Source organism: Dipodomys merriami, unplaced genomic scaffold (genome assembly GCF_024711535.1).
Source record: "Dipodomys merriami isolate MVZ:Mamm:240054 unplaced genomic scaffold, mDipMer1.0.p SCAF_130, whole genome shotgun sequence".
Lineage (NCBI taxonomy): Eukaryota > Metazoa > Chordata > Mammalia > Rodentia > Heteromyidae > Dipodomys > Dipodomys merriami.
The window spans coordinates 1,944,848-1,957,292 of NW_027202605.1; the positions used below are offsets into that span (position 1 = coordinate 1,944,848).

General features: G+C 43.4%; 1 protein-coding gene across 4 annotated transcripts in view; it reads right to left on the bottom strand.

Moving 5' to 3' along the window:
• Positions 1 to 12,445, bottom strand: part of Gria1 (glutamate ionotropic receptor AMPA type subunit 1) — a 355,061-nt gene that overhangs the window by 182,831 nt on the left and 159,785 nt on the right. For all 4 annotated transcript variants that reach the window (XM_070019368.1, XM_070019365.1, XM_070019367.1 and 1 more), the window contains exon 3: positions 112 to 351. In XM_070019368.1, the coding sequence (XP_069875469.1) occupies positions 112 to 351 (240 nt within the window). The remainder of the gene's footprint in view (positions 1 to 111; positions 352 to 12,445) is intronic.

The following is a 12,445-nucleotide window of genomic DNA, read 5'->3' on the forward strand; positions in this document are numbered from 1 at the left end:
TGTGTTTCTACACTGTGTGTTAGAGCTTAGTTACCAAGAAATTAATCCACAGAAACAAAGCAATGAGGGGGCAATGTTGAACAGTCTCCCGATCCCTAATCCTTGGCTTACCTCGGTCGGCATCATAAATGTAGACAAATTTCTGCCACTTATAATGGTCAATGATGCTGATGAGGGCATCCTGTAGTTCTGGGCGCAGTTGTAGGACGAACTGATTGGATGTGTCCACGGGAAAGCTAGGCGTAATGAAGCACACGTGGAGAGCCCCGCAGAAGGAGGTCAGCATGTTGACAGTCCTTCGCTCATAAAACCCAAAGATGGCGTAAACTCCTTTGGAAAACTGGGAACAGACTGCGAAAGAAAGGAAGGGTTAGTGGGCAGAAGATACTATAGATTAATGATCAGATGGTCCCACACTGGATTCATTTACACAAGATAATTCATTAAGCCAAGTATCCATACACTGTCCATTAGGAAGTTGTTAAACCATTGAATCTGTTTATGTAGGCTTTCAACTCACCAATCTACTCATCTCTCCATCTGTCCATCCCATCTATCCATCTTCTCATGCATTCGTCTGCCCAAATCTGGTGTCTATTGGACATTGATTACATGACAGCTGTTCTCATGGTTGTCAATTATAGTAGTCATGTGTGTGAAACATTTTCATGTATTACCTCACTTTGTCTCAACGACGATCCTATTAAGTAAGAAAGAAATGACTTGGCTCTGCGTGTGTGTGTGTGTGTGTGTGTGTGTGTGTGTGTGTGTGTGTGTGTGTGTGTGTGTGTGTGTGAGTATACTATCCTAAGATTTGAACTGAAAGGCCTGAGTGCTGTTCCTGAGCTTTTTGGATTTCTTTTGCTTCAAGGTTAGTGTTCTACCACTTGTGCCACAGCTCTACTTCTGGCTTTTGATAGTTTAGTAGAGATAAGAGTTGTACAGATTTCCCTGCACAGTTTGGCTTTGAACTGTGAAATTCTCATTTTTCTGCTTCCTGTGTAGCTTAGACTATAAGCATAAGCTACTGCTCAGTTTGGCTATGGCTTTAGAGGGTAAAACCAAGGATCAGAAAGTTAGTGGACATGTTCATGGAGCATGTTTAGGACAAATCAGAGTCAGGTGGACATCTTGACTTTTAAAGTTATCTTTCCATTTTATTGCCCCTTTCTTCAATGTAAAACATGAAAACCTGTGGTAGGAAGATGGATTTCAATTAATTATTGCTACTGATGTATATTTGGGGAAACAAGGGTTTATCTTCTTCAGCCTGTCCCTGACTGTTCATGTGTATATCTCTGCTGATGTTCATGTTGTGTTTGTACACCCTGCTAGCTGATTTTTTCAGGCTTCCTCCCCCAACCTGTCCTTTAGTATATCAGTGATAGCAGTAGCTTAGCAGTGTGACCATCCCACGAGATTCATTTCATGGTACCCAAGCTCAGTTACCACTCCTGGCTTGTGGTTGATTACATTACTGGTTAAAGTATAATACTAACAAATAAGCCTAAGGGCATGCCATCAAACTTCTTTTTTTTGGGGGGGTCCGGTTGTGGGGCCTGAACTCTGGGCCTGGCGCTGTCCCTCAGCTCTTCAGCTCAAGGCTATCGCGCTACCACTTGAGCCACAGCTCCACTTCCGGCTTTTTTCTTTTTTTTGCTTATGTGCTGCTGAGAAATTGAACCCAGGGCCTCATGCATACAAGGCAAGTGCTCTACCACTGAGCCACCTTCCCAGCCCAACCATCAAACTTCTGATGAGTCAGTTAAACATCCTTGTACTCTCTCATACAGGATGCAAAATTCAGATTTTACTTGAGCAAAGGATACAACCAAGGAATACTTCCAGTGCCTGAAAATTACTCCCTCAATGTGAATGGGGAGAAAGATCAGCCACTGTGTGTGTGTGTGTGTGTGTGTGTGTGTGTGTGTGTGTGTAGTGCATAACTGTTATATCACCACTGGAGAGGCTGAGGAAGGATTGCAATTTCAAGATCAGTCTGGGTACATAGGTAGACTCTGTCTCAAAAGAAAGGAAGGATGGAAAAGAAAAGAAAGAAAGGAGAAGAAAAGAAGTCCAGCTTCCACTTCAGATGAACGAGCATGCCATTTACAGGTCATCCCTAGCATCTGCTTGCATACTTCTGCTTACTGGGCACTCACTACCTCTTAAAGTCCCAGGACTAACTGTTCTTTGAAACCAGAACATCATGGAATGCCTGCTTAATCTACTCCATGGCCTTCCTGGCTTCTTATGGTTGCACCCATGGCTTTGAACTTTATGTATATTAAAAACATTTAATATATAAATATATAGCATAATATAATATTCAATACATACATAATATATAAAAACTACATGTAAACATATAATATATTATATATAAATAAAATATATAAAAATGAACATATAAAGAATAATTATGTGATACATAAATATATAAATAAAAATGTGTAAATATATAGTGTATATAACAGTCTCAGCCCTCAGATTTGAACTCAAGTCATAGGCAATGTCCCTGATCTTTTTCTGCTCAAAGCTAGCACTCTACCACTTGAGCCATAACCCAACTTCTGGATTTCTGCTGATTCATTGGAGATAAGAGTCTCATGGACTTTCCAGCTCAGGCTGGCTTTGAACCATGATCCTCAGATCTCAACCTGCTGAGAAGCTAATATTACAGGTGGTGTTTAAGGTGTTTTTTTTTTCTGTTTTACAATGGAATCCATCCTCTACTCAGAAGTTACAGGAGTATGATTAATTAAAAACAAACAGAACACATCTTCTCATTTCCTTAGGCAAAGCCTTTTATGGCTTTCAAATTTCCGGGTGCAAATGGAGTCAAATGCTCCCAATATCAGGTTTTGACGCAGAACGTGAGTAATGGCTACTCCTCTGAGTTCTCCTACCTCATATATTTTTCCCCATGTGCGCTATTCCAGTCCCTCTGGCCATTGCTCTTTGCTTCAGGGTTGGAGTTTTTAAACAGACTGCATTTGCCATTGGCTACCTGCCTGTGGAGCACTGCTTCAACTCCTTCCACACATCACTTCTCTTCTGCAGTGATGTTTTAGCTCATCCCTCCTCCCTAGATGGCCTTTGCCACTTCTCAGCAGCCTCTTTCCCCTCTCTACCACATCATCCTGTCTCATTTTCTATGCCCTAATCATTATTGTCTAAAGTTGTTGCTATCTTGGTTTATTGGTATAGATCAGTAGCTGCTTGAGTGAATGCCCATGCCCTGAAAATAGTGGGTCTTGTTTATGCTTCAGAGCCAGCGGGGTGCTGGGCCATGGGAGGCACTTGATAAATCCTTGATGGATGAATTAATAATGACTGCTTGATGAGAAAGTCACATGATCTGCAGTAGGAGATGGAGACCTTGGGTCCCCCTTGGCTTCCAGCTTTTCTGTCCCGGGTAGCTTTCTTCTCAGATTATCTATTTACTTTCTACCATCCATGCTACTTTCCTTTCCATTCTGGACACTCTGACACTTTCTATTCACAGCCTAAGAGACACCCTGTCTTTAAATGTCTATTGTAATTACTAGGCTCAGGATTTCCATAAATATGGATTTCTCTGCAAGGAAGTATACATTGTATATTATCCTCCCTATATTAAATATAAGTTTGTCAAAAAATGTACAATCCATCTCCCAGAGAGGGGGTATAGATATATGGTAAGCCCACAAGTTCTGTTAAACCATTATAATGCATTCTCTGTGGTATTTTTAGGATCTCTGCTCTGCTCTTGCTGTAATGAAATATCCTGTGGGATATGAATCAGATTCATGTCTCCTACAGTGTTCACACATTCAGTCATATATCAGGGACATGCATGGCCAAGTGCAAAAAAAGGTGCGGAGGAAAAGAGAAGAAATAGACATGGTCAAGTGTTTAGACACATAGAAGACCAGTATTGTTTCCTCCTCTCAAATTATTTCTCCATGTTTCCCTTCTGTGAATCTCTTCCCTTAAACTTCATTTAAAATGCTTAATTCTTTAAGTCTTCCTAAAAGAACATGGCTTTAAAAGAGCCAGGCCCGATTGCCTTTGAGTAGGCCCTATCTGCTACAGTCACTCAGAGTCTGACATTCAAGTTGTCATTTCATTCAAGCTAAACTTGAACAACAACAGAAGGAGAAGGGAGGGAAAGAGGGAGGGAGTGGGGGGAAGGAGAGGGAGAGAAAGAGTCAGAGAGAGACACATAGAGAGAGAGAGAAAGAGAGAGAGAGAGTTATGCTCACAGAGACTGTTAGATTATTTGACTTTGCCAGAAAACCATGCAGACATCTAGGTACAGAGAACAAAGAAAGGTTTATTGCTGGGAAAGGGGCTGGCAAGACCCCTTCTCACAAGGGAGAAGTAAGAAGAAGCACTGGCCTATTGTCTGGGGCTAGAAGGGGATAAGGAGTAGAGACCCTGCTGTGGATCTGTGGACCAGGGGCTTCATCATGGCAGACTAGGATTTATGGCTGCTGTCCAAATAGTAGATAAGGGGTCCTGCAATTGTCCAGACCTGAGGTCACTCTAAGGGGCTCTTGTTGCCTTATATTGTGGTAGCTGCCCCAGAGAAGTGTAGAGGGGGTTAGCTGCTGATTATTTGCTGGCTGATTATTTACTGCCTTTACTAAATGGGCCTAGCATTTGCCTAAGAAGGGCGCATGCTAAGCTGTGCAAAGAAGGAACATACTAAGCTATGGGAAGGGAGCTCTTGGGCTAACAGACTTCCCCCAGGAAAACAGAGAGCAGGGTGGGAGAGGAGAGAGAGAAAGGGAAGGAGGGAGCACAGAGGGAGAGAGAAGCAGAGACTATAGAGAGAGAGAGAGACAGAGAGATAGATGCAGAGAGAGAATATCTTCCCACAGAGACAGAGAAACAGAGGCAGAGAGACACACAGAGAGATCTCCAAATGGAGAGAGACAGAGTTATATACACACAGACTTCCCCCACAGAGAGAAAGAGAAGAAAGAGAGAGAGATCACAGAGGGAGAGAGACAGAGATCACAGAGACAGAGATATAAACAGACAGACCCTACACACAGAGACAGAGAGACATAAAGCCAGAGAGACACAGAGAGAGTACCCAACAGAGAGACAGAGATAATTATACACACATACACACACACACACACACACACACACACACACACACACACACACACATGGAGAGGGAGAATCAAATCATTGGTTAAATGTTGAGGAATACATTCAACAGTGATAAAGTGCTTCTTTGACTCTGGCATAATAATATTCAAGCAGAAGAGATGCCATGATTCTGTACTGGTCCTGAGGCCAGAAGACCAGAAGAATTCTCCTTCCTGCTAAATCTCAGCTTCCCACTTACATGACCTTGAGCAAATCCACACTGTCGTGGGAGGTATTCTTATCAGTGAAACAATGACTTAGACTCTACAATATCCAACATCTTTCCAGGATCCAGAATTCTAGATTTGAGTCAAATTGCCTAGAAAGTATTTACATGATTCCAAAACCCAATAGACTGCTTGCCTATCAAACATTTGGTAAATTTCCATGCAGTTTTTCAATCCCAGAAATCAAAGGCTCTTGAGTTCATAGATCCTATTATAATCAAATCTGAGCACTTGGTCTAGATTCCTTTGGAGTCTTGAGTTTTACCTAAGAAATAATTTTTTGTTTCCATTTCCTGAAGTTCATTTTGATAAATATTCTTTTGTATGACCTTTGTGTTCCTCTCCTAATACTATCCTCCTTTGGTCTGTGTGTGAATGCTTAGAAGATATATATATATATATATATATATATATATATATATATATATATATATATATATATATATGTCAGTTGTGGGGCTTGAACCCAGGGTTTGGGCTCTGTTGCTGAGTTCTTTTTGCTCAAGGTTAGTGCTCTACCACTTGAGCCACAGCTCCCCTTCCAGTTTTTGAGTGGGTAATTGGAAGTGAGAATCTCATGGGGACTTTTCAGCTTGGGCTGGCTTCAAATTGTGCTCCTCAGATCTCAGCCTCCTGAGCAGCTAGAATGATAGGTGTGAGCCACTAGCACTTGGCTAGAAAATTTTTTTAACCTGTTGTGGGAATTAACTGAGCATAGAGATGGAAAATCATAGAGAGCTCAGCCAGAAGGGTATTATTAGCAATAGTGAACAGGAAGGAGGAATTGGTACGAGTTCTGCTCCAAAGCAGAATCAGGGCCAGGTTCATAGTGGCTGAATTACAGGCATTCACCCCCTTGATGTTGGGTCAGAGTAGCTGGACTATGTGTGGGCTCTTGTACTCAGGAAAGCATACTGCTTTCTCTGAGAAGCCATTAGGAGCTATTATTTGAACTCTTCTTTGCCCAGTGCTAGGCACTGCACCCAGAATGTAGGCCTGCAATGGACTCTTCATCCCATGAGACAGGTTCAAACTGAAGACTATAGCACTGGTCCAAGCTGAGAACTGAGCTCTTCTATGCTGGCTACAGACCTGAAGCTCCTGACATGTGCGCCATAGGCCATGTCCTCTTTGCTTCGACTACCTATCTGTCCCTCAATCCATTCAGGTGCCATTAGATAGCCAGCGTCTGCCACTCAGGAAGATAACCACCTCAGGCAGGAGAGATGGCACTGGTGGCCTAGGGAAGTCTCAGTGTCAAGGCCCATTGTGTAGCCTGTGCAAGAAACCACAGCTAGCCAGGTGATGGTAATTCATTCTCAGGGCTGTAGTAGGAATGGAGTTCAGGGCTCGAGCAGGGTTGGCCTTTGGAGCCTCAGGAAAAGGCTTCCAAGAGGAAAGATTCAGCTTCACCACCGCAGGATAAGTAAGTGGGTCTCAGCCAGAAAAGAAGGCTGGGGGAAGATATTCATGCATAAAGGGGAATCCATGTATAAAGAGTAGTGATTAGAAAGACCTGAGGGAGAGAGGGAGGGGAGAAAGAAAGGGGGTGAGGAAGAGAGGAGAAGAGGGGGGAGAGGGAGGAGAAAGGAAAGAGGAAGAGGAGAAGGAGGAGAAAGAGGAGGAGGAGGAGGAGAAGAGAGGGGAGAGAGAGAGAGAGAGAGAGAGAGAGAGAGAGAGAGAGAGAGAGAGCGCACACACATTCTGGCAGGGAATTCTGCCAGAATGTCAGACTCACAGCTCTCTGCCTCTGAGAGAATCTGTAGCAGAATCTGTCCAATAATCAGAGCAAGTAGAAAATGAGGCCAGGAACTCCCTCTTGGGAGACACAAGGACAAGAACTGGCAAGGGCAGGAAAACCCTTGCAACATGTTCAGTGTGGCTGCCCAATTCCATTCGCAGCTCCCCCGGCCCTCTTTGATAATCACTCCTGGTTAAGGCACTATCCACTTAGTATCAATAAATCTCACTAGCCCTGGGCACTGGCCTTGACAGCTTTCTCCCAGGGAGGGAGTTCCTGGGTATTAGCAGCTCTTTTTTATTTTTTTTTACTTTTTTTTTTATTGTCACTTCATTTAAGGCCTCTCACTCCAACATTTCTTCTGAGCTACTGGCTTCAGTCCCTGGAAATGTGTCAGCCTCGTGGTAAATAGTGGATAATGAGGTGACAGGACAGCTTCATTTTGGGGGGGAAGGAGACAGGGTGTACGTGTGGATGGAGAGATTTTTAGATGCTCATTCTTCTCCCTTTACAATTTTTTTTTTTTTTAGTCAGTCTTGGGTCTTGAACTCAGGGCCTTGGCATTGTCCCTGAGCTCTTGTTGCTCAAGGCTAGTCCTCTACTCCATTTGACCTACAGCTCCACTTCTGGTTTCCTGATGGTTCATTGGAGATAAGAGTCTCATGGACTTTCCTGCCTGGGCTGGCTCTGAGCCATAATCCTCACATCTCAGCCTCCTGAGTAGCTAGAATCTCAGGTGTAAGCCACCAGTACCCAGCAATTCTATCTTAATGGAGGGGGTAGGAGTCACATTGTTAGCATGCTATGTTTTCTTTTTCAGTCACTCAAAAGACAATGAGAATGGCCTTTTTTCCTCCTTCATGCCCTCTTGAATCTCAGCTCCAGAACTGACATGCAGAGATTCCTATAATAGATAGAAATTGTCCTTGTTCCTTCTAAACGGCATTATTTTGAGTTCACATCCAGAAGCATGTCCCGGGCCTTTCTGTCACTGAGTAGATTAAACATTATCACTTATGGAATAAATCCAACAAATATTTACTGGGCCTCACAAATTCGTATTGCCATAAAGTTGGGATTCTGTGGTGACAAAAGACACGGGAGCTTTCTGTTTTTGTGGGACTTGCTTAAAAGTAGGGGAAGTTTTGCATCAAGGGAAATAAATTGAGAACATAACAAGGGAGATCAACGGTGGACCAGATTATCGTGTGTGTGTGTGTGTGTGTGTGTGTGTGTGTGTGTGTGTGTGTTTGTGTGTCTGTGTCTGTGTCTGTGTCTGTGTCTGTATGTGTACTGAGGCTTGAACTCAGGGCCTCGTGCTCTTGTTTGGAGTTTTTGCTCAAGGTTGGCACTCTATCACCTGAGCCACACCTCCACTTCCAGCCTCTCCAGTGTCTCTCACAGCTGTCTTCCAGGCCTGGCTTCAAACTATGATCCTCAGACCCCAGCCTCCTAAGTAACTAGGATTCTAGTAATGGTGCTTGGTAGAACAAAGGAGTGCAGCTATTATCATGGCCAGGGTTTAATGAACACCTACACTAGTCAAGGCAGGGCACTAGATACCTTGTGTCTATGTTCCAGTGCAATGGTCAGTTTATCTAAAAGTGCTGTGATGAGAACGAAGAGAATATCAGAGCGGCTGCAGAATATACAACAGACTTAAACTAGGGCTGTGGCATCGTACAGGGACACAACATGGGGAGGGGTTGGGGGAGGGCTAAGCTAGACTGGAGAAGCTAAGCCATAACATCATTATTCCCTTTGGCTATGGATTTAGCCCAGCTAGGGAGATAGTTGGCAAGAAGATGGGAAAGAAGAGCTACTCTGCATTTATTATCAAACAAGGATATTAATTACTTATGTGGGAGGCTAAGGATTTGACAAATGCTGGACTCACCTAGCCGAGAATTGAAACTCACCATAAACACTGACATATCTGAAACTAAGGGTGGAATCTGGGCCTGGGAGTTGGAGTGGGGGGAGGCGACTGAGGACCCCTAGTTTCTGCTGTCTGTGGAAATACAGGCACCTGAAGGTGCCTGGCATGGTTCTGGAAAAGTCAATGCAATGAAGCAAAGCTGGGAATGGAAACAAGCCCCTCCCTCTTGGTGCTGTGATTTCACCACGTAGAGACAGTTTACATTAAATTACCTTATTTTTCACTTCCTTTCCTCTTCCCTTCCTCCTTCCTTCTATCCTTTACCCTCCCTCCCTCACTTTTTTCCATTTTTTCTTTTCTTCCTTCCTTCCTTCTTTGCTCCCTCCCTTCCTTTCTTCCCTTTCCCTCCCTCATTTCCTTTATCACTTCCTTCCCTTTTTCTTTTCTGTCTTCCTTCTAGCTTTGCTCTCTCCCTTCCCTTCCTTTATTCCCTCTTTCCCTCCCTCTCTCTCCCCCTCTCTTTCCCTTCCTCCCTCCTTCCTTCTCTCCCTCCCCTCCCCTCCCCTCCTTTCCTTTCCCTTCCCTTCCTTCTTTCTTTCCTTCCTTCTTTCTTTCCTTTCCTTCCTTCCTTCCTTTCCTCTCCTTTCCTTCCTTCCTTCCTTCTTTCATTCCTTCCTTCCTTCCTTCCTTCCTTCCTTGTTTTCTTCCAATTCTTAATGATCCAACATTGATATTTTAAGGGAACATGTAGTTATGCAGATTTTTCTGTTTCTCTTCTTCCTTCCTTCCTTCATTCATCCATTCATTCATTCATCTAACATGTGTTTACTGAGCATGCTGTAAATATTAAGCAGCAAGCTAGTTATTAGATAAGGAAAATGTCTATCCCCAAGGAGCCTAGCTTCACAAAGGGGAAGGAGATAACATGCAAATAAAGGAGTTCATTTTGAATACTTCCGATTACAAGGAAAATAAACTGAGGTGACATGAAGGTAAATGTCAGAGCTACTTTTGGTGGAGTGCTTAGGGAGACTTTCTCCATTATTCTGAGGTGTGAATTGTAAGATGACCCCTATGATGAAGCTGCCTAGACAAAGGGTCAGCAAAGGCATTTCAAGCAGAAACAACAACAATAAAGATCTATGCAGAGTTTAGGAATAAATTTAGGATGAGCTTGAGGAGCAAAAGAAAAAGGTCTGAGTGCACAAGGAGGAAGGAGGAAGAAGGGAAGCAGCAGAGATGAAAGTCAAAGAGAAAGCAGTCATAGAATTCTGAGTACAATCACTATACAGAAGAGACTTGGGTGTCTGTTGTAGCACATCACTCTGGAACAAGAAGGGCAGAGCTAGCTGATGTCATAAGACCTGAACATTTTATAGCTTAGGTCAAAGGATAAGACACACAGTGCAGGGAAAGGTTGTTTTGACTCAACAGGTGAACTTGGGACATGAGAAAGGAAGCATCATCTGACTTAAATGCAAGTTAGGTAGTTCATCAGTTTCAGCATAGCTGCTGCTGGTCCTTAGATCTCTTTAGGCCTATACTTGGATGAGTGCCCTGTCTCTTTCTTCTCTAAATCCTTTCTACTCTAAAGATGTAATCCCACTTCCTTCATGAAAGCCCTTAAGCTTTCCCAGTTCTGGGAAGAAATAAAGTTTTCTATCCTTCCCTTGAAACATCAACAAGCAATGTGCTCCTGATTATTATTATTTTTTAATATATTGGTTTCAATTTATTTTTGTAAAGGTTTTAGAAAGTGGCTTTCAAGAGCTGATGGTATCTAAGAGAGAGAAAAAGAAAACCTAACACATATGCATTCTTTGAATGCAAGAACAGACATCAATGGTGTCTCAGTAAACACAGAAAAAGGAGTTTCTTTGGAAGTCTAGGAAGAAATCTTTGACCGAAACACATGAGCCTGGAGAACACAAAACATGGGAATCAATGTCAGGTTGCCATAGCTAGCCTCTTCAGAGTATCACCATTGCCTCTGCCATTCGATTCACCCTGCCAAAGGGCCTGATGATCCACGTGTTCAAGAGAAGTAGGGCCACTGGTTGTCGTATGAACCATGGGGAAATGATGGTAATGTGAATGGAAAGGCCATGGGCTGGGCACATCAAATCAACAGGTGGCTACTACATTCCTCACTGCTAGTATTTCCTAAATCCAGGACTCTGTTAGGACCTCTGTAAATGTTACCCACTTCTAAACACTGAGTGTTAAATAAGGAGACATAATCTTATTGTGTCACTCCTGTGGGCTGGGCAGTAAGACAGATGATGTCTCTGCCCTCATCAAGGTTATAATTATTCTTTACAACTCCTGCAAGGGTTTGTATGATGACTGCACTATATGTGTGTGTGTGTGTGTGTGTGTGTGTGTGTGTAATTTTTTTAAATTTTTGTTGGTCATGAGGCTTAAATTCAGGGTCTGGCACTGTCCCTGAGTTCTTTTGCTCAAAGCTAGCACTCTACCACTTTGAACTGCAGCTCCACTTCTGGTTTTCTAATGGATCATTGGAGATAAGAGGCTCAGGCTCCTGAGTAGCTAGGATGACAGGTGTGAGCCACTTGCAATGCCCAGTTCAGGGAGAGACTTTGGAAACCTGTCATAGTTCTTGGTATATGCAATTTTCAGTGTGGTATAAGAATGAGCTGGGGAAGGATATACCCCCCACCCCCACAGCAAAAACCCAAATTGGTGATATCATTAGTTTTACATGTTTTTTCAAGTGACCTTTGACCCATTCTGAGGGCTGGTTGGGCATGCAATATCCTCAGTACAGCGACCTGAATTTGCTTGAGTGGTCATACTCTGTGAGCTTAGGCCAACAGAGAATGAGATCAGTGCTCTTAGCTTGGCACTGAAACCCAGCCAAGCTTAATACATTCCACCCACAGTGTTCTCTCTCTGTCTCTCTCTGTCTCTCTGTCTCTTTGTCTCTCTCTGTCTCTCTGTCTCTCTCTCTCTCTCTCTCTCTCTCTCTCTCTCTCTCTCTCTCTCTCTCTCTCTCTCTATCTCTCTCTCCCCCCCCCATCAGCCATGCTCCCCAGGCAAGGAGTTCAGATCCCTTATATAACTCAGCACTAAGGATGTCAAAGTCATTCAAAAAAGAAAAGCAGTGGGTTTTTACCCTGCATGGCAAACTGGTTAGCACCACTGTATACTTACGCACTCTTACGGAAAAGGGGTTTTCAGAGATACCTCACACAAAGACATAACATTGTATGCTGACCTGTTGACCCATCACTTAACTCATGCTCTAAAGCTCATATGAGATCATGGATTGTTGGTATTGAAAGGGTGGGTTCTAGGTGGTAGTGGCTCCTTCTTGTCGTCCTTGCTACTTGGGAGGTTGAACCCAGGAGGGGGATATTTCCAGGACAGCCTGGGCCAAAAAACTCTGCTAGACCCCAATCTCCAAAGTAAAAATGAAGCACATAGGGA